The 24,647-nt window shown below is 42.8% G+C and overlaps 1 protein-coding gene across 2 annotated transcripts; it reads left to right on the top strand.

Moving 5' to 3' along the window:
* On the top strand, window positions 1-23,723 carry LOC125741956 (BTB/POZ domain-containing protein KCTD5-like). 2 transcript variants are annotated; one of them, XM_049013529.1, is made up of 7 exons: window positions 1-271; window positions 10,433-10,541; window positions 10,671-10,762; window positions 12,642-12,737; window positions 15,937-16,053; window positions 19,283-19,408; window positions 21,571-23,723. In XM_049013529.1, exons 1-7 carry the CDS (start codon window positions 50-52, stop codon window positions 21,598-21,600), a joined length of 792 nt encoding a protein of 263 aa, XP_048869486.1. In that variant the 5' UTR covers window positions 1-49; the 3' UTR covers window positions 21,601-23,723. The 2 variants fall into 2 exon arrangements, with proteins under 2 accessions (XP_048869486.1, XP_048869487.1); XM_049013530.1 differs by lacking the exon at window positions 15,937-16,053 and having other exon boundaries at window positions 2-271.
* Window positions 23,724-24,647: the final 924 nt, after the last annotated feature.

Genomic DNA, 24,647 nt, shown 5'->3' with positions numbered 1-24,647 from the left:
ACTTCCTGCTTACGAGCGCAGTTCCTGTAACGGAAGGCAGGACGCAGGGATGGCGGAGAATATCTCCGACAGCAGCGGCTCTGGCTGCCGGCGGTGCTCCGTTCACGCCGCGGGGGAGAAGGTGCCGAGCCGCGGCGGCGAGGCTTCCAAGTGGGTCCGCCTGAATGTAGGCGGCACGTACTTCCTAACCACACGGCAGACGCTGTGCCGGGACCCCAAGTCGTTCCTGTACCGGCTGTGCCAGGCCGACCCCGACCTCGACTCCGACAAGGTATTGGGGCTCGGTTCGGGGAGGCATGCGGCCGGGTAGCCGTTAGGCGGTTCGGCGCTGCGGCTGACCCGGTTTACGGCTCGAAAAGCCCGCATTTCAGGCGCGGGGCTTCCAGTCTGCAGCTAATTAACCGCAACCGTGAATAAATGTGTGTAGAAGTACTGTGGCTCCCTCGCTAGCTAGCAGGCTTTTTTTATTAATATAGACACATTCTTAAGAATCAATAAGACTTTGCGTTACTTTATTATTTGATTTTGTAGCGCTACAATATTGTAGTTACATTAATTGCATTGAATTTACGCTCACTTGGCTAGCGGCTCGCTGTGCCTCCCCCTCCGAAGGAAACTTCACTTCTTTAGATCGGGTCGGGCACAGATACGCAGCGTTAAGGCACAGAAATAACATCCACAAATAAACGACAAAGCACCGCAATGACAGAAGTGCAGAAGCGCACCGTCAAGACTGTAGATGATGTCATTTTCTCCAAAGCTGCGTTAGTGCATTGACACGTAGTTATATTTAACTCATTTGCAAAGAAATTAGCTAGCAAATGGCTGCATTGAAGTGGATGAAGCATGCAGTCGTTTTGACTATAAATCTTAGTACTTGGTATATTAAAGTATGCATGTACTGTGTATAGTGTGTATCTGTATGGGCGTGTATATATAATTTGACGCCTAAAGAACTATAGTAATGTACCTGAAATTGTGTACAACTTTCAACACTTATCCCATTAAATGAAATAGTTAATTTTCTTACTTGGAATAGTTTAACTGCTTGTTTATTCATAAAGTCATATTTCCAAAACGTATGTTACCAGGCTAGTGTAAGGGGCTGTTATAGGAAAGGCAGTGTTTGGCAGCTGGTTACGGTTGTGGTATTTTCTCTGCTGAGACAGTAGTCCAGTGTGTCAGTGCAGTCTTCATTGCTGTGCTATTAGCTGAAATATCTTAGTCGTACTAAAGTGTGAATTATTTATTGTTATTGCTTTCACTGTAATTCAAGATGCAGCAGTTGGTGTGTGTGTGTGTGGGGGGAGTATGAAAAACATGGCCTGTCTGGTGTAGCCTCGCGTGCATATTAATGATCAGAAACCACTCGGAGCTTTAAGGGCTGTATTCTTCCTGCATGGGTTTTAATGATAGGTGTGTAAGTACATTGCTGAATAATTTACTTGCTGGTTGGGCCTTTTAAAATGGTTGGACCTGTTTGCTATCCTGTTGGTTTTCTGGTGCAAACGCCTATATTAACAACCAATGCATATTGGTTGTAAGCATGTGACAACTATTCTGTTCTTGAGGACATTGTTTTAGAAACCATACCTACCTATAGTTTGTTTTTACTAGAAGAGAGAATGGTGGCTATTCTGTCTTAATGTAGATAAGTTAACTGGAGAGCTTCACTTCAGTATTAAAGTAAATTTAATGCTGATGGTGCTGGGACAGACGCACTATGGTTACCCTCTATATCCGCTCTTAGACTCTGTTCCTGTTTGACTTGTGGTTGAAACCATTGCGCAGGCTTTGGTCTGGATCCCCCAGCTGTGGTGTGATTTGCCTACCAAATTATAAACGGCAAAATGCTCATAAGTCGCTTAACTGCTGATGAATGATCTAAGAGCCTGAAATGTTAAGCACTTCCTTTTGTCCCTTTTACCTTCTCGTATATAGTTCAGAACTTCTTGCATTCCCTGTTTGTCTAAAGCTGACCACCTAATTGATAAGACCTGAAAAAAACCTACTGGTAAACTTAGCGATTTGCCGGAAAGCGGACTTTGAATCCCACAAACTGCATTTCAGCTTAAATCATCGTTCTTGCAGTGTTGCAGGTGTGAGGTGCTTGGGGGAGGAGGGTCTGTTGCTGAGATACAACTAGAGTATTAAAATCATCCCAAAACATCAGCTGTTCTTTTTGCTGCTAAGCATAAATAAGCCTTTTATTAGGGTGCCTTAAGTATAAGGTCGAAGGCCAAATTACTTTTTAATGATGGTATGTGCTTGTGGTCTGTTGGCACCCTGTTAAAAATATTACCCAGCTGTGTATGATATGGGCAGATGAAAGCCATAGGAAGTATCAAAGCTTCTTTGTATGTGCTTATATTGATTTTTGAGTGTATTATAACAGTAACTGGGAAGGGGCCTCTCCCCAAAGTCATCTTCTGGGAATCTGAGGTGTCCACTTGTGATGCCCTGGCTAGAGACTGAAGTCTCTCTCACCCCCAGGACAAACAAAATTATGAATTCGTGGATCACTTTCCTGCTCTACCGCATTTTGCATTTTTTAAGTGCGTCTCTAAGTTTCTTTGCTGTCAGATCGGTTGATGATTAGATGTTGGACTAGATTTTTGGGCTTCAGTTTTTATTGTTGGGGCTTTTTTTGAAACTGCCGAAGTCCTTTAAATTTCCTAATTTGAGTGCTGCTTTAATATAAATATAGGTCTAATAAAACTAAGTATCTTTTGTTTGCACCACTCATACGACTTGCACCATATAAATCCTGGTTTTTAATTTTTTTTTCAGTTGTACATCTTAATTTGTCATAACTCCACTTTGACCAGATGTGAGCCTTTCATTTGCTTACATTGTGGCGATGCTACATTAAAGGAATTTTTCAGTGTAACAGTTTCATTCTGAGATGCCACATTGTGTCTCGTGTTCAGTTTTTCTAGGCTTCACAGGCTGTAAATGGGGAGGGGGGGGGGGGTATAGGCCTGTCAGTAACTTTCATTGACAGTTGTATGAGTTACAGTTTATCTTGCTCCAGTAATCTCTTTAATGGCTGAATTGTTCCCAAAATATCACCTTGTCTTGTTTTTTCCTCATTAGCCTCATGTACCTTCTTTCAATCTTGGATGGGAGAGGAAGGGGCACTTGCTATGGAGGAAGAGATATGAGCTTGCAGGATGTTGGGACAACTTTTATACAATGCAGGGAAAGTGTGTAGCCCACAAGGAAATGCTGTGATATCAGCAGCCTCCATCTTCAGTCTGTTAGCTGCAAGCTAGCAGTCAGGCTAATTCTTTAGCATTCCTCTTGATGGAGTTTACTTTTTTAGCCTGGGGCTCCATACTACTATTTTGAGATGAACAAACCTTAAGTAATCATGTCTTGGTTATGTTTCGGATCCTGGCAGGTTCCTCGGAATAACCTTTATACATCTGCCAATTAAGGTTTGGTTGCAATGGTCATGAGCTCCAAGTACTGGAGCTGGGATGGTTTGCGCTAAATCAAGAGCCGAGTTGGCTAGGCCAGGTAATGGGGGTTTATCGATATGCATGCTTGACTGTATTTTTCTCTTGTATTCGTTTTGACATCATTTTCCATTGCTGAAGTAGAGTTCCAGTACTCAAGAACAGAAATTTGAAGGACTTGTATCAACCCCTGGATGTTGTTTTGCCCCCCTCAAATATCAAGGATGCATCGGTTGCATCCTCACCAGTGAGAACAATCCCATGACTCATTGTATCCCAAATTTGTTTTTGGAGGCAAAGTAGCAATAACTCCCTTGCCAAAATAGAAAGTACATCCTTTACATTCTTGGTATTGATGAAACATTCAGTGATCCACCTGTACAGTGGTGGTGGCTAGTTACTTTGGTCATTCTCTGCTACTAGTCTGTACTAAACAGCCTAAGTGATTTCAAAGGGGGGAAAGTCAGCCAGGATAGATTACATTGTTGCCTTATGGATTGGAGTTTTGCCCAGACAATACTTTTTGCTCATTCTCCTGTTAATTCCAATTCCTGGACCTTTTATTTTGCTCAGTAAGTGAGTAGCTTAAGTTCCCAATTGCTGAATCATCAGTGTTTTGGACTTTGCCAGGACTTAAGTGTTGGATTGGCAAATGGTTCTATTTGCAGCCTCTTCTGAGGGTGGATTGCTGCTGTCCGACTGAGCTGATCTCTTCCCCTCCCACCGCCATGCCGTCTGCCATTGGGAGGATAAGTCTTCTCCTTCCAGTCTACAACCCTGTGGGTGATGGTCCTCTACTCCCTCCTGAAAAGGTCCAGGTTCTGGGGGAGAAAGAAACCACATCATATCCATAATCTCCCCCCCTCATTGTTTCATGAAAGCTGACTACATTTGTCCTTTCTAATCTGATCCCAAATGTCTGAGTTCATTTGGCTGTGTGACGCTGGTGTTTGAATTTATACGTAGCACATTATGTTGCATGTTCTGCCCATAACTAAATGTTTTGGTCAGGATTATAGGGCACTGAAATTTATGCAAACAAAAGGTAGGTAGGTAAGCGTTAGCTTGGAGCTTATTGGAGTATGTCCTGTTTTGATTTTGTTAAAGCTTAGGCTAAATCCTTCCTGGTTGACATTCCACAAGATATTGGTGAAAATCCATGAGTGCAAATGTTTTGTTACATCAGTTTACATTTTCATACATCAAGTGTTGCGTACAGCACTTTCGTAGACCTAAATGATGTATTTTCATTTAAGTTGCGTTATTTAGTTGTATAGCAGACTCTGCACAAGTGATTAACACCACAGTAAACTAATGGTTTGAAATGCAAAATATAATAATATTTATGTGTTGTTTCTACGCATCTTAAAATGGTGGTACAAAGTCAGAAAGGCTTGCTCTGGTTACATGTAATGCTGATGCTTCAGTCTAACTGCCTGGCTGTTTTGTCATTCCCTTCCGGGCCAGATACACTGGAATGGGGCACACACCTGCACGCCTGGCCTGTTTGGGCACCGGCGCCATCTCCAGTCATTGAGCTAGCAGCATAGGTCATTGTCTAGACTTCCTGCTATTGATGAGACAATCCCTGCCACACATCTGCATGGGAATGCATGATTCCATTTGTTTGTCAACACTTGCGAATCACTTATGCAGAATAGTCGTATTGATGGGCACTGTTTTTCCTGTATTTTTCCAACAACTTTCTTTTTAAGAACTGGCTGTTCACTTTTAAAGCCCTGCCCACACTCTCCGGGTAGCAAAGGAGGCTTTTTCTTTTCAAGTTCCACACACCTACTTCTAGAAGTTAGACCTGCATCTACCATATTTGCGACCCCGATGCTTAGATTTGCCACAGCGTAATTCCCCTGCCCAGACCAATTTACTGTCTGTTTTATGTTCCATATCTTGTGGTGCAACCTTAATATTGCTCATTCACATCAAGGGTCTTGGGTGGACCTGTCTAATCAGACAAGCCAATTTATTAAACAATGTCAGGAAGGTACATCATGCCTTGGTTTTTGGATTAGCCTGTCCTTCAAGCTAAACCTGTCCCATAGAAATAAAAGTTTAACGACACGGGGCAAAGAGGGGGACTCGTATTTCAGTGTTTTATGTCTACATGAGACCTTCTACATTCATGCAAAGCAGTTTGTTCAGGGTCCAACTTAACAGTGCGTCAGTCAGTGCTCTGCCATGTGATGTCTTCTACCCCCCCCCCCCCCCCCCTTCTAATTTAAGTATCGTATTGCTTAGGCAGAGAGTCTGGTTGGCTGGGTGCTTGGTCGTGACAGCCCCCCTTCTGAACAGCTGCCCACCCCCTGCTGACAGCATTCTGAATTACCTCTCCCGGTGCCCCCAGGTGGCATTCTGGCTTGTCAAAGCGTTCATTCATTCAGTTATGGTGCCTCTTTAAAGAGAAATGCTGAGCTGAAGGTGTGGGGTGGGCGAGCAGGAATCTGGTAGCCTGCTGTTGATGTTACATCGAGCAGGTTGGGCATATGACTTGGTCAGGTTTACTGTATAGATGCCATGTTGGTATCGCCCTATGGTATGATGGATACTTGCACTTAGGTAGGTGTAGCTGATGAAATCTTGAAGGCTCCTTGCTTTCACACCTCATCCTCCGTTTTCCCTGCTATCTGTGTCTCCTAGCTTTTATTTTTTTCATGAAGGCCATATTGTATTTCCCCGCACTGGGAATCGATAGCTTTGTTTCAAGTGACTGGTACTTTTGGAAGCGTTCTGCATTATTCATCAGGTGGAGCTTTAGGTAGGAATGTAGCTATTAGGAATTAGCTGTTGTGAGCTCATGCAGCAAAGGTGTAGCTATACTGGGGGGGAGGAGTGCAGCTGGGGGACGCTATACAGTGACTTAATAGGCTAAGGACTGTTTTGAGATGTATGCTAATAAGAAAGTGTCTGTCGATTTTATGGGGATGGGTTATCAAAATGTGCCATATTTATATACGGGATGGCATTACGTTACTTTGCTAAAAATGGTCGTGAAATATTTGTCATTATGATGGGTGTTTTTTCCCCTTAATCGCTGGTAAAAGCAGAGCTGCATTCCTAATAATTCTTAACAGGTTAGCTTGATACACTTGTGTGGAAAAGGTGGGTGCGGCACGGTGCATGTACAGCTTCTGTGATGGTTGGAGGGTGACCTCAGACAGTTAATGTGCCCTTGAAATGTCACCTCATCCATCTGCCTACTGCTTATCTGAAGCAGGGTCGTGGGCAACTGGGGCTCATCTCAGGGCACATGCATGCTTACACATACAATTACACTCTGGACCATTTAGAGACTGGGATTCACATAACTGCAAGTCTTTGGACTGCAGGAGAAATCTTGTGTAACACAGAGAGCGTGTGAAATTACGATTGGGCTTTCATCCCTTAACACTAGAGGTGTGAGGCGACAGTGCTGGCTACCTTAGCATCCTCTTAAATTGGAATTAAAGCTATTTTTATGCAACAGTAAACCTAGTTTTGAAGCTATTTCAACACAGAAACTGAAGCTTATTTGATGCCCTTGGGTCCCACCTGCCTTGTGCTTCATTCAGCGTGTTATAGACCTGCTCCTCAATGTCGCCTAACACGCTGAAGCTCGATCCCTCTGGTTGTTCAGTAATGTGAAAACCTGCCTGAGGTTAGAAGGTCAGTTTGGACAATTTTTATGATTTTTATTTTTCATTTAAGTTCTCTTAAACTTCTCTGCCCACAGCAATTTAACACCATTGCCCGAAAGTACAGGATCTTGTGAGTCCCTTGGGCTGTCGGGTTCCTGATCTAGACTATCGCTTTCCTCTCAGTTCTCCTCTGGGCCTTCTGCTTATGGAAAAAACTGTCTGTACTCCTGTTAAGTCATTAAACGCACCATTGCTTTAAGGTGACATTTTGTATCATATGTGGGTCTAAATGAATGACGAAACCTAGAAACTGGATTGGGGGTAACCAGTACAGTGACTATAACCAGCAGTGTTCCTCAGAGGTTTCTGTACGGTGTGCTGCTGGGTAATGCATCGCTCTATATCTGGGTATTCCAGTAGGAGCTGGTGATGTCTGTTCCTCTTCTAAGATGGCGTGTGTCCTGACTGAATGGGTATGCCTCTGTCCACAGTGAGTGGAACACATGGCTCTTTATATAGTGGTTCTGTCTCTGCGTCCTTGAGGTGTCGGAGCCTTTCGGCAGCACTGTGAGTTCGGCAGGGGCCCCCATGCTGAGAGTACGGGGAGGATAATCAGATCTGGTGAAGGTCACTGCCTCAGGTGGAGGCAGTCGGGCAGCTGCCTCAAGAGTGACTCTCTCTGTCTCTCTCTTCCTCTTCTCAGTGCTCATCCTTTCTCTTAAGGTGATGATACAACTTTGCGAGCAGTGTGGCCAGGCAGTTGCCAACCAGATGAGGCAAAAGGCAACTCCTCTGAGACTGGATGATCGCAAAAAGCTCCTCACTGCCGATCAGAGTTTTTTCAAATAGAAATTTGTTGCTTGGTATCAATGGGAAGGTCCCTCACCAACATTGCCCAGCAACATTGCTCAAAAAGTTGCCCTGTATCATCATTCTTGGATTAGAGAGTGTTTCTGGGGTTTTACATGTCAAGGACCTGGTACCGGTTCCTGTGTGGGGAATTACACGTACCTGGCACAGACATCTACACGGACACATGTTTGACGCATCCACTGTTTTGTGTTCCAATTATGGCAGTTCTAATAACTGTTAAATTTAGTCATGAAGATTGAATTAAGCCGATAGACAATCAAGCACATTCAGTAGTTTTTATATCACTTGTTATTGAGTTAATTTGTTTGCGTGGAAAGTATTTTTCCATTAGACGTCATTAAAAGGCATTTTGCGGTAACCTCACATGACTCAAACGCGTGGTGATGATGATCTGCCCTCTTGATCTCAGCCTATAAAGTAAAATGTTCTTTTGAAATTGCCTGATTGAAATTTCATTCTGGCTAATCAGTCCTCCTACACACATCAAACATCACTTTAATCCAAACTGTAGGACTAACTACACAAAACGGTACTGTGTGGTAACAATAGTAGCCATCACTTTCAATTTATATCAATTGAGGTGTGGTCAGTTTGCGTTTTCATAAACAGTAACTTATCAACCCTTGGTACTTGACTCCATAGAACAGAAGCATGTTGTCACAGAGAACAGTCCTAATCCTGTAAAATGATTCCTAACAGCTGCTGAAACATTAAGTATCACATGTTCCAGCTCTCTCCTTCCCCCATATATGGGAAGTCTTAAGAATGCTCTTTGCTCTGTTTGTACTGCTCTCCAAACGAGGAGAGGAGAATTTTGGCAGTAGCTCTGATGCCATGGCCAGTGACCAGATGACCCAAAAGAAAGCACTTCTTCAGTAAGCATGAGGTTATTTAGTCGTCATGGAAATGGTTCAGATGCAGTTCAGTTTCACTGTAGTGTTGCGGTGGAGAAAGGCGTTACTTTTTTGTTTGTGTTTCAGTTCTGTGTGAAGTATTTCCTATTTTTAGGAAACTATGGAACGGTTGTAATTATGAAACAATCCCAGTTGTGTGTATGAATTAGTTGCTGTGTGATTTGCAAAATGAATGTTTGTGTTTCTAAAAGCATTCGATGTGCGAATGTGCTTGTCTGTGTGAGGTTGGGAGGAGCCTCCTGCAGCACTGTTTACCACGTCGACCTTCTCCACTGGGCCTCCTTTTCTGCCCCCAAATCTCATCATCCGTTCATTAGTGTCCCATGGCCACAGACTCCAGAGAGGGCTTCTCGCTTTTAATTAAAAACACTGTATCCTTTGTGTCTTCTGTGCCTTTTTCCACGTGAACTGCCTCCCTCTCCCTCCCGAACGAGGTCGTGTCTGTCTTCAGCACCCGCGTGCTAGGCTTTCTTACCAGCATTCTTGCCTTGGGTCGGCTCTGTGCGTTTTTTTTTTTCTGTGATTTGCTTATTTACTGAAACTCCAAGCCAGGCTGCTCTCGAGCTCCCAGGAAGTCATCATATATCATTAACAAGCCTTTCCCCATCACTCTTCCTCTTTCTGAAATGGACTGTAGTTGCAGTTTCCTTTTGTCTCTTTCTGGAGACGCTGAACGCATCTGATTTTAAGACCTGGAAGTGCAAGTAAATGGAGCGCTGTGGCCACTTACTGTGGTTTAATGAATTTCTGTAAAGCTTTTTCCGGCATTAACTCCTAGATGCATATTTGTAACGACTTAAGGCTTCTCTTTGCTGATTTATTGAGTGGGAATTATTTGCTTAATGCTCATGAAAGTGTTTCTTTTTGTAACATGTTGGGTGATCCACGTATCTGGATCACAGCTTTCGTTTTACGGTGAGCTTCTTGTCATCCTAACGTTCAGGTGAAAGGTGATAGTTAATCTACAGTTCAGGAGTAAATGCAGTCACCTTTTAGATCAGTATAGTACATATTTGCATTGCATCTGTTTTTCCACTCCACAGACCAGGAATACAAGTGGAACTTGTTCCTTTCATTGTTAGATAGGATCATGATTTCCAAGCCATGTGAGTAAAGGCTGGTTTTTGCTTCTGCGCAGAATCTGTGCTGTAGGAAGCCATGTAACCTATATCATACGCACACCTCCCAGGAATGTAACTACAGGCATCAGGCTATGCTATAGGCTACGCAGCTACCTATGGCGTAGATTCTACAGATGTGTAAGTCAGCCTTAAGATGCATTTTCCCGCCACATGAGCAGCTCTCTGAAAGCATGGAAGAGGGATTCTAGCCTCCTTGTCCTTAGTGCTGTTAACTTTTAACATGATCTCTCCAGATTTCTTTCACAGAACGTCTGTGGAAACATTTGTTCCTCGTCATTAGGATGGGAGGCTAATGGTTCTGACAGAAGTTTCTGTTCTGGATGATTCTGTGATCCGTTAACACTCTCTAAGCAGTCGTCTCTGACCCACTGAGTTCTCGCTAATGTCTTTTTTTTTTTTTTCCTCTCTAGGATGATACAGGAGCCTATTTAATAGACAGAGACCCAACATACTTTGGCCCAGTGCTCAACTATCTGAGGCACGGCAAGCTGGTCCTCAACAAAGATCTGGCTGAGGAAGGTATGGGCCTGATTGACCGTTGCGCAGCAGCAGTCTGTCATAACCTGCACTGCACAGTGTTTACTAATTAAGTGCATTTGTTGTGTGGCTGATGGGATCCCCCCCGCCCCCCCCCACCTTTTGTTCAAGGTGTACTGGAAGAAGCCGAGTTCTACAACATCACATCACTGATAAAGCTCATCAAAGACAGGATCAGGGAGAGGGACTGCAAAACATCACAGGTAACCTGGCCTCCTCTTGCATGAACCTTTTTTAATAGGTTTCTGGGGATATTCCAGTACTTTTAGACCAGTGTTTCTTAACCTGGTCCTCAGGACCTCCCAGACAGTCCACATTTTGAGGAAGCAAAAATGTTGGCAGGGAGCTAGGAAGGAGCAAAAAAAGGCTATCTGGGGGTCCCCAAGGATCAGATTGGGAAACGCAATGGTATTGACTTTGCTTAGATCACCTCAGCAGCTGAGTGTATGTTTTAGTTTTGAGGCATAGCTAGTTAAGGGTGCATTCCCCAAACTTACTTTAGAGCTGCACTGGCTATCATTGGCTACAGTGTTTGGCTCAGTAGACTAAGCCTCAGCCTGTGATCAGAAGGTCGCTGTTTTGATCCTGGCCTCAGTATGTCTGTGGGTTCATGAGCAAGGACCTTAACCCCCAACTCTCTGGGTGCCGCTATGCATGGCCGCCCATTGCTCTCCCCTACAGAGAGAAATGCATAATACTTTGGGGATGGAGGGTCCATAATCTTCCTTTAAGTTTTCCCTGTTTATAACTGTTTACTTAGAATTTCAAGCAGCCTGCTTTTACTTTTAAGGTGAGCAGCTAGATGAATGTAATGTCAGAAGCTTTAACCCAGTCACAAGTGGTTGTGTTGTATGGAGAAAAGAGGAACCACTGTAGAATCCGTGGTGCTTCCCAAGGTCAAAGCCTCGCCAAACTTATCCTCAGTTATGCAGAGAGTGTAGTTCCCTTATCAAGGAGGGATTCCTTAGGAAACGGTCAGAAATTCTTTTCGCCCATAGGGGCCCTGGGGTCAGCTTCATCTGATATGTGTAACATGGGCAGAGAGCAGGATTCCAACTTGCTTGCCTGCCACTGATCTTTAAGAGCTTCTTCAGCAAGTACTCTATAGAAAGTCACCAAGGCTGAAAGAGCTGCCTGTAGTTTTAATAAATAGCTTTAAATTCTGCTGTATCTGTTGTCTGGTAACATCTGGTCTGTCTGGTATTTGTGCGAGTGATTTGAGGTGTCAGTGCTAATTAGCTCTTCAGCGGAGCTGGCAGCCCGCTTTGTAGCTGGAGTGTCGGTCCGGGTCCATGTGTGCCGGTGACTCCCTTGTGGCCGACACAGCAGTGCAGTTCAGGGAAACCCGGGTTTTCACCAAACTGCTAGAAACGTGCTGGGAAATCAGAGGAAATGGCATTAACTGGGAATGGTGTGCAGAACGGGTGATAATGCCTTCACCACCAGGCTGTACACAGAGCCAGAGAGCGATTGCTGTGATCCCCTGCAGACCACCACTGTTTTTCTGGGTAGTCCCGCAGCGGCTTCCTTCATTAGTTCTGTGAAAAGCCCCTGGGGTTTTCAAACCTTGTTAAAGGTGCTGGCCCCAGTCCAGACCTCTGTCCTCAGTGGATGTGGCCAGATGGGGTCATCTGTGTGAATAGGACTAGTGACCATGTGCTGTTTGTCTTATCTATATGTATTATCTATCTGTGGGTACTTGACTTCCTCCTCCTCACTCATCGGAATTGTCTACCAGGTTATTTAGTAGGAAAACAAGCAATCTTATGGCCAGTCCTTGCTGAGGTGGGGGCCAGAACTTGGGTCTGTACAGACTGTAGGCTTTTAAGCTGGCCCCTCTTTTCATCTGGTCCAAGAGACATATAGTTGGGAAGGTTTTGTTCCACCCAGACACTGATTCAATAGATTCAAAGAATCATCTTTTGCGGAACCTATTAAAAGTTTTTAGGGATGTAATAAGAGACTGTATATGGTCCCTTGGGGCCGGAATTGAATATCCGTGACTTTATTAAACGCAGGGCTTGTTTCCTCTGAATGTTCCCAGCAGTGACGTACTTTCCTGCCACCCCCTAACCCCCCCAGGTGCCTGTTAAGCACGTGTACAGAGTCCTGCAGTGCCAGGAAGAGGAGCTTACGCAGATGGTCTCCACCATGTCCGACGGCTGGAAGTTTGAGCAGGTAACCCCACTGTCTAAAGAGGAAACCTGAGAGCTTTGGAAATTTCTGAACCTTTTTTTTGCATCGCATCCTCAAGTCTCTCTCTCTAGAACTATTGTCATGCTTTAAACATTGTCCAGAAAGGTCAAACTACATTTTCTATTGAACTGCAGTGCTACTAAGCTTAGTTTATGCATTGGAACAATGTATAAATAGAACTAATCCCATTCGTGGTAGTGCTCAGTGTGATTTGTATAGAGTACTACAATAATTCATCTAAATATCAGTGTCTTTTCTTTTTCAACAAGTACCCATCGTATAGTATTGACTTGATTTGTGGTTTTAGGATTAATCATAATTTATGTGGATTATGATTCTATAGTCAGGAAAGTTACACTAAGATTCTTTAGAAACCCTTTTGATTGGTTAAATACAGCTTATGAAGATACAATTTGTGCATTTTGTTTTTGTTCTGAGTAGTACGCAGATGTATCATTTACTTAACTTGATGGACTATTCTGGAACATTTGGAACCAAAACTTATCCGAAAAGGACACCCTCTGAAGTTACTTGTATTCTGGAGTTAGAGCTGCATTTTCACAGGAATGTTGTAAGCGACTAAGTCGACTTCAGATTAAATCAAGACTATAAATTACTTGAGACAAGCATCAAGGTGCGGGATGCCTACAGCTTATCTGTTAAATGAAATCTGCGGTGACGTTATTTCGGTTTCAGTATCACAAACCGGGTCTGATATTCTGTCATTGTCGGTATTTGGGTTCTCCCATTTTTCCATCCATTCTAAGAGTCTTCAAATAGAATGGGATCTTACCATATCGTATCTCAAGGAAACATCCCATAATGTAGTATGTATGATTTAAATGTTTATGGATCCTGGCAAAGTCTGAACATAATCTGATCCAAAATAGTATTACTCAGAAGTGTTGAGATTAGTCGTAGTTATTGGACCATCTCGGATAATTCCGTACAACTATTTAAACGGTAGTCTAATGAAACGGGCGATCCTCACTTTTCACAACGGTAAACCATGACGGCCGCTGTACCTCACATTACAAATACCTGAAGTAATGTTCTTCAGACTGTGAGAGTTTGGGTGAACTTTATCCACATTTTGAAATAGCATTAAATGTCCATAACCGTGGAGTCACCCCCATACGTTGCATGCTCACGCCGTGATGTCTGTCCATGTCTCGTGTCCTCGGAGCATGTTTAAGCATCACAGCGTCCTGCAGCCATTGTCCTTATCTCTTTTGTTCTGTAAATATGATTTCTGTTAATGTCGTCATTCTTTTTGAATACGTCTAATGTAATGTAGGTGCATGATCTACCTTTCAGCATCTTGGGCTAAAAGGAGTAAATGAGTCCAGTAAATGATGCAACTTACGTGACGAACTTTTCCAGTGTGTTCAGTTTGGTTTTAATGCAGCTGTTATTAATACCTGTTCAAGGCAACGTCACACTGAAGTTTCCAGCCTCGTAACTAATTTGGTTAAATATTTTGTTTTCCTGCTGTTCACGCCCAAGTTGGATGCCGCCTGTGCTAACTGGTTGACCGTGTTCTGTTGGGCCTGTAGGCATTCCTGTAGGCCAGCAGTTACCATTACTACTAGTTATGAATTTTACGACTAAGGAAGCGCATCTCTTTCTTGGCACTCAGCTTTTTGACCTAGAAGGTTGTGGTGATTTTCACCTCCTACAAACAGTCATCACACATTGTGATGTTTTGTGAAACTTCTGCTTTCGCTTTCATCCATGATGACGGGTTTTTCTTCTTCTTTAAACAATGTTACTTTATAGCAGAGACGTGACATCTCTCACAAGGCAGCTGAAATGAGTGTGAATGGTATGTTATTGTCAGATGGGTTAAACTGTCCGTTTTATACATGTGATTTCATACTGCTATACAGGTACCCCAGTATTTCTCTGGATGTTAATGTGTGTGTCACAATTGTACTTTCCAGTGAAAGAACCTTTGTATTTTATCTTGGCTGTAGCCTACATTTTTATTGGTGTAAACTCTCATATTTGTCAGCGACTTGTTTACCCATCTTACGGGATCTGTTCACGAATCTATTTATACTCTGTAAAGGGACTGGAGCTATCAGATGGTAACAAACATGTGATACGCCTAGCGGTTTCCTCGTGCTTTGGTTTTAAGGAAGCTCCTTCCGGACCCCCCCCCCCCTTGCCCACCCCTCTCGCATTTCCCTTGCTGTTCTATAAATATCCTCAGGTAATGGGGAACACTAGGCACACTTTGTGTGAGCACAGCAATCGTCTGTGTTTGGCTGGTTTGGTCGCCTTCTATTAAAAGTTCTTTAATAAAGTGTAAATACAAACTTGGTACATAGTTAAAATAAGGGTATGCTGTGCTTAAGGGCAGTAACTGTAGGAAGCATACAGAAATGTTAAAGGCTTAAAATAGTCCTTGGATGACTCATGGAACAGTTTCAAAGTAAGTTAATTATACATAATTTTTTTTAGATAGGGCCCTACCTGAATATTTGGCTTGTGTATAGGCTAATATATTTGGATTTTAAGCTTTGCATTTGGCAATATTTCAAACTTTTTTTTTTTTTTTTTTTTTAAATACATTTTTGTGACTAGCTGGGTAATGCATAGCTGCCCATGCATTGACACTCATGACTTCATATTTATGATAGGAATTGCCTGTCTTTTAGTTGCCAGGTCAGTATGTGCTTGTGACATATGTCAGAATTTCAATAACATGCTGTCCCCTTAAGGTAAACATCCACTTCATCTCTGCTCTTATGCAGGTGGTTCATATTATGTTGGTGTGTATCTCATCCATTCATTGTTTCCATCTGGATATAAAAATACATGTAGTTATTACTGTTAGGCTTGCAAAGCATTCTGGGAAGGCATGCTGCCCCTCGTGTGTCTCCCTCCATTCCACTCCCTCGTCCATGTTGCTTTGCCAGTGTTGTGTGTTCCCTGTTACCTTTTTGAGGAAGGTAAAGTGTTTGTGTGTGTGTGTGTGTGAGAGTTACAGCAGCCGCACGCCTGCGTGCACACGGTGTCCGTATGCCACGCACACGACACGCTCTGCTCCCCACACCCCTCCAGACACGACCTCACGCAGACTCGTCGAAGCCTGATGTGATCTGAGCCTGATGACTGTGGCCTTGTGTACCTGCAGAATGATCCCTCCCTTCTGTGCTCTGATTGGTTGTTGCAGCTTGTCAGTATAGGCTACGGGCGGGACCACCAGTCAGAGTTTCTGCTGATTGTGTCCAGGGAGGTGAGGGGAGAGGAGACCGGTTTCCCCATCCGTGGCGGCAGCAGCAGCGGCGAGGTGTGTCCCAGCATTCTCTCCCTCCCCCTCTCGGGTACATCACTGCATGCCGCCCCCCCCCCCCGCCCCATTTCCCCTCCTGCCGCCATTCCGCTGGGCCTCTGCTGGGACCCGTTCCTCGTTGAAGGAGATATTCATGTTTTATAATGATTTCCCTGGCTTCTGTTTTGACCATGTCTTCGTCCATCGAAAGAGCCTGACAGATGCCAGAATCCCGTTTTCTTTGCCGTGTCCATTTTCCATCCCAGATTTCAGTTGTGGTGTTTGTGTTCCCATTTGCTAAGGCATGAGTGAATGAAGCTGCTTTCTCACCAGGTTCTTTTAAATGTGCGCGAGGTGTTTATCTCGGCACGGAGGAAGGTGGAAAAATACTCTTTTCAGATGATGAAAAACACAAAACTGATTTGAGGTTCAGCAGAGAATGGGGACTTGTTTCTGTTTTTAGGAAAAAGGCCTTCATTGAGGCATTTGTTTCCATGTTATACTGAATCCTTGGAGCAGAGAAACTGTAATATTATTTTTCTCCTTTAATAGCTACAATATTCTTTACTTATCCCCTCTTAAAATTCTTAACGTGTACCATGTTTTAAAAGGTGCTTCTTTTTTTTTTTTGTGCGTGAAGTGTAGATATGAAGAGGAAAGCTCTCTGGTCGCTGTGTAAAACTGACCATTACAGCCCAGGCAGAAATGCACACATGTGAATAGTCATGATTATTACTCCTGAAACCAGTGATGTAAGGAACTGGGCACAGACCTCAGATGCTGGTGGGTTTCCATCGGTAACAGAGGCCACTGTTTATACACGAACAGACAAAGTGAAGCGTGATCGTGGGAACAGCCACTCGTATGCAGGCCTTGTTTGGGCCAAGAACAGGTCAGATTTCTGTGTGATCGGACTTCTCATTGCATACTGTATTAAAGAACTTGCAGGAGAAATATGACAAATGTGTTTCTAAAGCTTGCTTGGTAAATATTCTAGTTAGGTGGACATCCTTTCAAACATGGGCATAGGCCTTGAATTGTTTTTTCTTGAATGCAACGGCACTTTCAGAGGAAGTATACAATGTGGAGTTCACTGTTGAAGGGATCCGATATGCAACGGCGAATGTCTCAAAACCGGCAGTACTGTTGTGTTGATCCCTCCTGCTACTAGTTTGCCCATTCTCTTGTGATCACCCCCCCCCCCACAAACACACTCCTGCAAAAAAAATAAAAAAATTAGCACTAAAATTTCACATCTTAAGATGTATACTTAAAAACAAAAGGAACATCATGTGCCACTTTTGTGGGTCAGTGACACAGACAAACGTCTTGATGTGAACACGCGTGTTGGCCTGCCACTGAAGTGCCCCTGAGCTGTAGGTTCTGGCTGATGCCGCCTTATGACGTTTCATGCGAAAGGTGGGGCCCATGGGGCGGCCCCTCTGCATACCGGGCACCACTGGCCGTGTCACAGGGATGTGCTGTTTCCATTCCACGGAGGTTTGGAGTTCCCTGGAGCGATAAGCACCTCAGTCTCCTGCATATCTGTTGATGATATCTGCCCATCTCCCTGCAATGTGTGGCCGCAGGAGGAATGCAGACCGCGAAAATGACAATGAGGACATGAAACGGTCTAGATTGCTATTTTTATTTTCCCTCTGGGTTGGAATTCCTCGCCATTATCTCATAACGACCAAGCTGAACTCCTGTCTGTGCTTCTTAGATGATCAGGGAGGAAGGTCTTGGCTCACCGTCTTAGTCTGAATTAGGGTGTCGGGGATTTGTGCTGTTATTTTAGCAGAAATTGTACTTCTCAGTAATTTTCACTTTCCAGTGTAGCACCTTTTTTAGAAATGCATCAAGTAGAAGTGAACTTTTCTGTGTTTTTGTTTGGGGATACAAAAGTGAAATATATTCCTTCATTTCAGAAAGCCCTAAGTTGTTTTTCCCTCCTTTTTTTTTCTCCATAGTTTAAACCCCCACCTTGCCCCCGCGCCCGTTGGTCCTTGTACAAGCAGGAACTTGTACATTTGTTCCCTGCCAAAGCATAATTGCACTCTGAACTTGGTCTCAGATTTGGGCAGTGATGCATAATGGCTGGTAGGGTGTCCGTCCTTCCGCAGCCTTTTAGATCACAGGTGCGCCATCGAGTCTGAAGAGGCCCTGGCCCCTCCCCTTCAGTGCGAGCCTCGTTAATCCTCTTACTGAGTAAGACTGGCACCACCTGCCCTCTGTGGCCAAACTCTTCCCTACGTGTTTAGTACCTTGATTCTTGGGAACAGGCTTCCTGTACTGTCACAGGACAGGCATTTCAGTAAATACTTTTCCGCCCTTGCAGTCACTTTTGTCTCCTTGTTTACGAAGTTCCTCTCTAATTACTCCCACCCAGGACGGTTGACCCACCTTGTGTTATGGTGGATTACTGCAGCACAGTCGGGTGACATGGCACCATTGAGCCGCTCTTCCTCCGCTGAGTAGCCACACCATTATCACGGACAGCTCTGACCACGCCGCCGCTCTCGCGTCTTCGATTCCCTCGCAGCTCTCTGCATCATGCTACCCGCTTCTGTATTTCACCTGACACACTACTTGCTTTACCGCACCTTTTTGATTCTGGGGAGTGTAGGCTGGCTTACAGCACTTGCACGTCTGTGTTTTTTGTTTTCCCATTTGTCATCAAGGGGATCAATGTTCTTAAATTTCAGGTGGTATGGTTCTAGGTAAGGAGGCAAGATGGATGCTTTGGAAATACTTGCAAGTACTTGCCATACTCCGCCCCACCAATGCAAAATTAATAATTCAAACACCTCAAGAATACTAGGTGATTAACTCCTGGTTCTGGTTACAATAGCTTCCGGGAATAGTGTTTTGTAAAAGGATATCATAAGCAAAACTGAATCGTCCGGTAGTAATGAAGGTCCGGATACATTGTTTGTGATTCAGAGGCCACTGACAGGTCATTTTGAGTTTCTTCTTAATTTGGCGTGAGAGAACTTATTTATTAGGGACTAATTTTTATTTTGACATTTATGGAGATATTCAGGTATCAAGAATACTAGCCTCAACATCTAGAATGTCATTACCTTTTGTCGGAAAACCGTATGTTGTGTTTTGTACAGTGACTGAGTCATCTCCCAACCCCCCCCCCCCTCCCATTTTGGTACCATCCAGTCCCCGCCGTCAGGAAAATGCATATTCCCAAATTGACTTCACCTCCTTGTTGTTCTTGGTATCTTCCTCCCTCCAGCTGGTCAGCATTGGCTCATCCTATAACTATGGAAACGAAGACCAAGCAGAGTTCCTTTGCGTCGTCTCCAAGGAGCTGCACAACCAATCATACGGCACCAGTAGTGAGCCGAGCGAAAAGGCAAAGGTGAGATTCCTGTTGCACCCCATGATTTCATTGATTTAATCACAGAATAATTTTTATATGTAATGTATAATTTTTATTTTATTGTGCCTTAAATTCCAGATTACCAATTTTGAAGTTTGTTTTTCTTTTTTCTCTCTCTCCTTTCTAGCGACGGGTATTACAAAACACTACATTTAATAGGTTGTTTTTAACATGTTTCCAAGGGTGTGTTTATAATTGCTCTGGAATATTTTTTTTTTTTGTCCCCCAACTAGATGTTGAAACACCTGTTTCACCTTTTTTTTTTTTTGCACTACAGAACCAGTTTATTTCCCTGTATTGCCAGTTCGTCGAGCTACAATTTCTGCTGCTAAGTGCCACCAGTTTAATAGTCCTGTCTGGTTTGTCAGCCTCACATTAGTGGTCCAAACTATGAAAGCTGTAGCAAAATCTAATGTTAACTGGAGTTTGGCCCGGGGTCCCCTTCCGGTGGTTAGGCTACTCCGGTCATACATCAGGGCAGCTGTACCTCTAGGCCCAGCTGGAATATGGACAGACCACCAATATACATTTTAAAGCCTTTTTGAAAATTTATTACTATTTGACAGCATATTATATCTTTTATATGCTACTTTGATCACTTATTAAAACAAATGTGAATTGTATAGTCAGTCACTCCGTGTTTGACACTTGCATACAGCAAACGATGCCCCTGCCAGGCTACAAATTTTGAGTTGATTTAAAATTATTTATTTGTGTGTGTGTGTGTAGTTTGCATTCTGTAAGGCTTCTTAAGTCGGTATTCAAATATTTCAGAAAACCATTGAGAAACCAGGCAAGCTTCTTGTCCCTCGTATCGGATTCACCTTCCAGAACTTCCCATTCTCCTCTCTCTCTCTTTTATTTAACCTTTAAACTTGTCTTTTTCCTTCTCCCCCTTTTCTGTACCCTCTGCATGCTGCATGCGGTTCAGAGTGAGGACGAAGAGACAGATTACGAAATGAATGACTCTGATTAGGTTTGGCCTACGGTGAGCACTAAGCTGGCCTGCCGAGCCCCTGCTAAGACATTCGCTCGGTCGGCACTTGCTCAGATGTAGCGACCTGCATCACACTGGTGCCCAAATCCCATCCTATAGGCCACGGCCGGCTTCACTTGACATGAACAAAAAGCCAGTGGTTTTTAGGGTTGTGATTTTCGCACCCGCCATCCCTGTACCTCTGTTTTTCCATTCCTTTTAATTCTAAGGTTCTACCACATATAGGTGTCAAAACAGGTACGTTTTCCATTTCATGTATAAGAATCATTCATGTTTGAGGTCTTTAATATCATCTGAAATGCATTAGTTGCACCTATTTCCCTTTTCCCCCATTTAAAATGATAAATTTTTGACAAGATGAGTGGCAGTTTATAATTTATGCTGGCAGGTTGCATTTATTATCTATATTTAGTTATCAGAAGAGAGGGTTAGCTGTTGATTTTTTCCCCATACTTGGTACCACAGATGTTCTGTAATAATTGCCACATCTCTTCAATTTAATTTTTGTTGTGTTTACAAATCATAAATGTTAGTTTGAGCCAAATGTTACATTTTGGCTGACATCTAAGTTCAGGATGTATGGATGGTAAGACGAAAAGGGAGAAAATGTTACGCATTTCAAATGGGTTTAGAGCAGTTTAAGCCATATCCACCCCAATCCCGGCACACAATCCCAGGGTTTGCTGACCTTTTTCACCGCAGTGAGAGCTCATCAGCCTTCAGCCAGTAGTGTCAGTAAGGGGATGAAGAGCTTCCTTAAAAAGCACTTTTCCATCCATCGATTCGACGGATACATGCGTTGTTAGATATGCTGCCCTGGTAATGGACACTAGCTTTTAATATTTAATGGATTCATATTTGTATCTCCTGTCTGCCTCCTGGATCCACCCACTTCTTTCATGGTGCGCTTGAATTTTGTACATAGGCCTGAGATGGGCTACATAGACACTCGAGTTAGGCTCAGCTCTAGTAGCCTGTGTGTCTGTGGTCTGTAGGGTAGCATCTGCTACTGACCCCTTCCCTTATTCACCCTTTACTACTGAGTATTTTCTTAGGTGGGGGGTATAATGGTATATTTGTAGGGTCTGAAACTAGGCTGTGTGTAAAGACTGAAATTTCACAATTTATTTGCCTTGTGTTGCAGATTCTTCAAGAACGTGGATCTCGGATGTGAAGAGACAGTATTAAATCCTAAGAATTTTTTATTTTGCTCTGAGCTCCAGGTATAGAAATGTACACGCTGCGTTTGATCCTTCAAGATGAGAAAGAAAGAACTTGGATCCTACGCTTCCACCCCTCCTTGCCCATTTGTTTTATTTTTTTTTTTTTATTTTGTGTGTGTATATAACAGGTCAGTTTAGTGACTTTCTTGTGCCTGTATAAAACTGGACTTTTTTTTTCCCTCAATGTTGATTGAACTTTTGCAACTAAAAAAAGTTAAATATGCATGTAACTTATTAGCTGAGCGAAGACGGTCATTTTTTTTGGCCAGTGATTTACTCAGGGTATCTAATTCATTTTTTTCCCTTCTCTAAACTTGAATTATTTTGAGGGATTTAAGTCATATTTGTATGTCAACGGTCAGTCTCTTTAAAAGGCTGGGATTTTCAGGGGTGGGGTCTGGCCTACAGTTTGGTATACAAAGGGCTGAAAAACTCTTTGCTATTATATTCCCTGTTTTTTTTCCTCTCTCTAAAGCCTTTGATGATAAAATCTATGTATTTATAGGTGCATTAAGATGTATTCTTGTCCACTGCAAGACTGCGTTTAGTTTTAGGATAATGAATTCTATATTTGCAGTAAGTTTGGGGGGGGGGAACTTAAGTACATTTTTGGTAGTTTTTTTTTCCCCATTTATACTTAATTACAAAGAACAAAATGGGTTTGTTGTTGGACTGCAAGTTTTGTATACTGTAGAGTAAACTATGTAAAACTGAAGTTGCAGTACTGGATCTGTTGAAATGAGTCTCATGGACATATGCATATTTATATTTTGGACCACCTCAGCCATTTTTTTTTGTACATAATTCTTGGTATATTAAGATTTACAAGTAACACCAGGCCTTTCTGCCTGAAGTTTTTGTGTGTGCATTTTTTCCCCTTTATTGCCCGGTTTCCTTAAATCTGTTTGAAAGTGGACCCCTTTTTTTTGCCTTGTGTGATTGCACATGCTCTCAAGCAAGGTATGCTTGTTTAGATTTTATACACTTGTGTTAAACACTGAGATGTGTAGACTTTGAAAGCCTCAACTCGTGGTGTGTGGTTTTTTTTTTATGTATTTTTTTAAGGTTAACTCCATTAATGCAGTTTACAATCATGCAAGATAAAACACTAAGTCTGGATATTTTAATAGCCAATACCGTAACTGCTCCAGCCTTACCAACTGACGCTTATGCTAGTCTAATTTGAGAATTCTTATTAGAAAGTATTTAACAGAGTTGCCTTTTTCTTTGATTAATTCCAGTGTGGGAAGTGCATCTTAAATGTACATGTTGTCAGTCAGGGATGATGAAACCACCACTAGCCACATCTGTGTGGCTTTGGATTACTGTAGAACAGTATGTACAAATGGGGCATCCTCCCCACCTTCTTAGATAAAAATATAAATAAATATATATATATATATATATATATATATATATATATATATATATATAATACACACATACACACAAGGGCTTTTAATTATGAAGTTGTACAATCTTTAGAGTTCAATAACAGTGGAGCAGATTCTCTATTGCCACGGCTAGGCAATGTTTACATATGCTATAGTGTTTTGAAGCCTTCCAGTAATCTTGCACACAATTCCTTACACAATAGCTTGTTCTGTGTATGGAGATCTAACTGCTCCACAGGTCAGCTGAATTAAAGATGCATTTAAATAATGTGTTGTGTTCATTTGCTTTGCATCTCATTAATTTTCTAGTTTGGTATATGCTATATAAACACTGATTTAAAATAGAGAGAAGTATGAGTCATCTCTTCTTGTTGACATGAACTTCCTAGATTGAAGCGACTGCAGAACCAGTTGGATGATGTCTGTAATGGGACACACCCATCAGGTCCATTCTGCCTTCATGAAAACTACAGGGTTGTAATTGGTGTCTTGTAGTCCTTTGGTGACATTTCCTGAACCAGGAGGCCCTGTGTCAGGTCTGGCTATGACTGTAGTCCTCTTTCCATTTCACCAACACAGCTGAAAATTCACAGCTCATTTTTACATTTCTGTTTGATTTACATGTGTAGTTTGATAGGTTTTGTTTGGGTTTTTATAGGCCAAATAAAGAGTTTACTTAACCCCTGTGTATATGTCATTACATATGAGAGTGGAGTGGATTGAAAGGGATGTTATGAAACGTATCAGGGGTAGGCAACCGTGATCCTGCAATGCTGCCATCTAGCAGGTTTTCTGTCGTACCTGATGAGTTACTATTTGCCTGAGACCAGGTGTAGCTCATCCGAGACCAGGTAGGATGGAAAACCAGCTGGATACCATCACTCCAGGATCAGGATTGCCTACCCCTGAAATGTATAATGTGTGGATGCTCGGCAATGGCCGGGAGCTCCATATATGCAGCCTAGCCTGTGCTGCCTGCTATGCAGGCTGTAGATATTAGTGCACATCCATGCCCAGATTAACTGCTCAAAGGTGACAATGCAATTATTTGGTATTCTGTCCTTGAAGGAGCACACGTGGATGTGTACACAAAATAGTAGGTTGTTAATTACAGATCCCTGAAGAACATCATGAGGAAACAAGGTAATCCTAGAACTAGAGGCCATAACGTCTCTCACAGTAATCTATGGCTTTGCATATACATATAGTAGTTGCTTGGTTGAATCTTTACCCATAATTAAACTACAGTAGGATAAGCTCAGTGATTAAAGGTGCTCTAGCAGAATGATAAAATTGCTACACTGCAAGCCATTATCTCTTGGTCAAAGCCATGATGGAAAAGTCACGTGTAGCTTGTTTTCTCAGTATAAATCTGCATTTGAATCGAAAGAGTATTTCGATTACCTTTGCGAAAAGAGGAAACTGGAAATAGGCCTGTAATTAGGCTATTCAAAATGGCAATGTTGCTGAGCAGTTCTGCAGCTAGTATTCTAATAAGTAGTGCATGGCAAATTAAATCATACTGATAAGCACCTCTGCACACAATACATCATGTGATGTGTTCGTATGTATCACTGGCATGGAGTTGGTTTGCATTCCCACCA

Source organism: Brienomyrus brachyistius, chromosome 5, assembly GCF_023856365.1.
Source record: "Brienomyrus brachyistius isolate T26 chromosome 5, BBRACH_0.4, whole genome shotgun sequence".
Lineage (NCBI taxonomy): Eukaryota > Metazoa > Chordata > Actinopteri > Osteoglossiformes > Mormyridae > Brienomyrus > Brienomyrus brachyistius.
The sequence above is the reverse complement of the archived record's forward strand: the minus strand, read 5'-3'. Positions and strand labels throughout refer to the sequence as shown.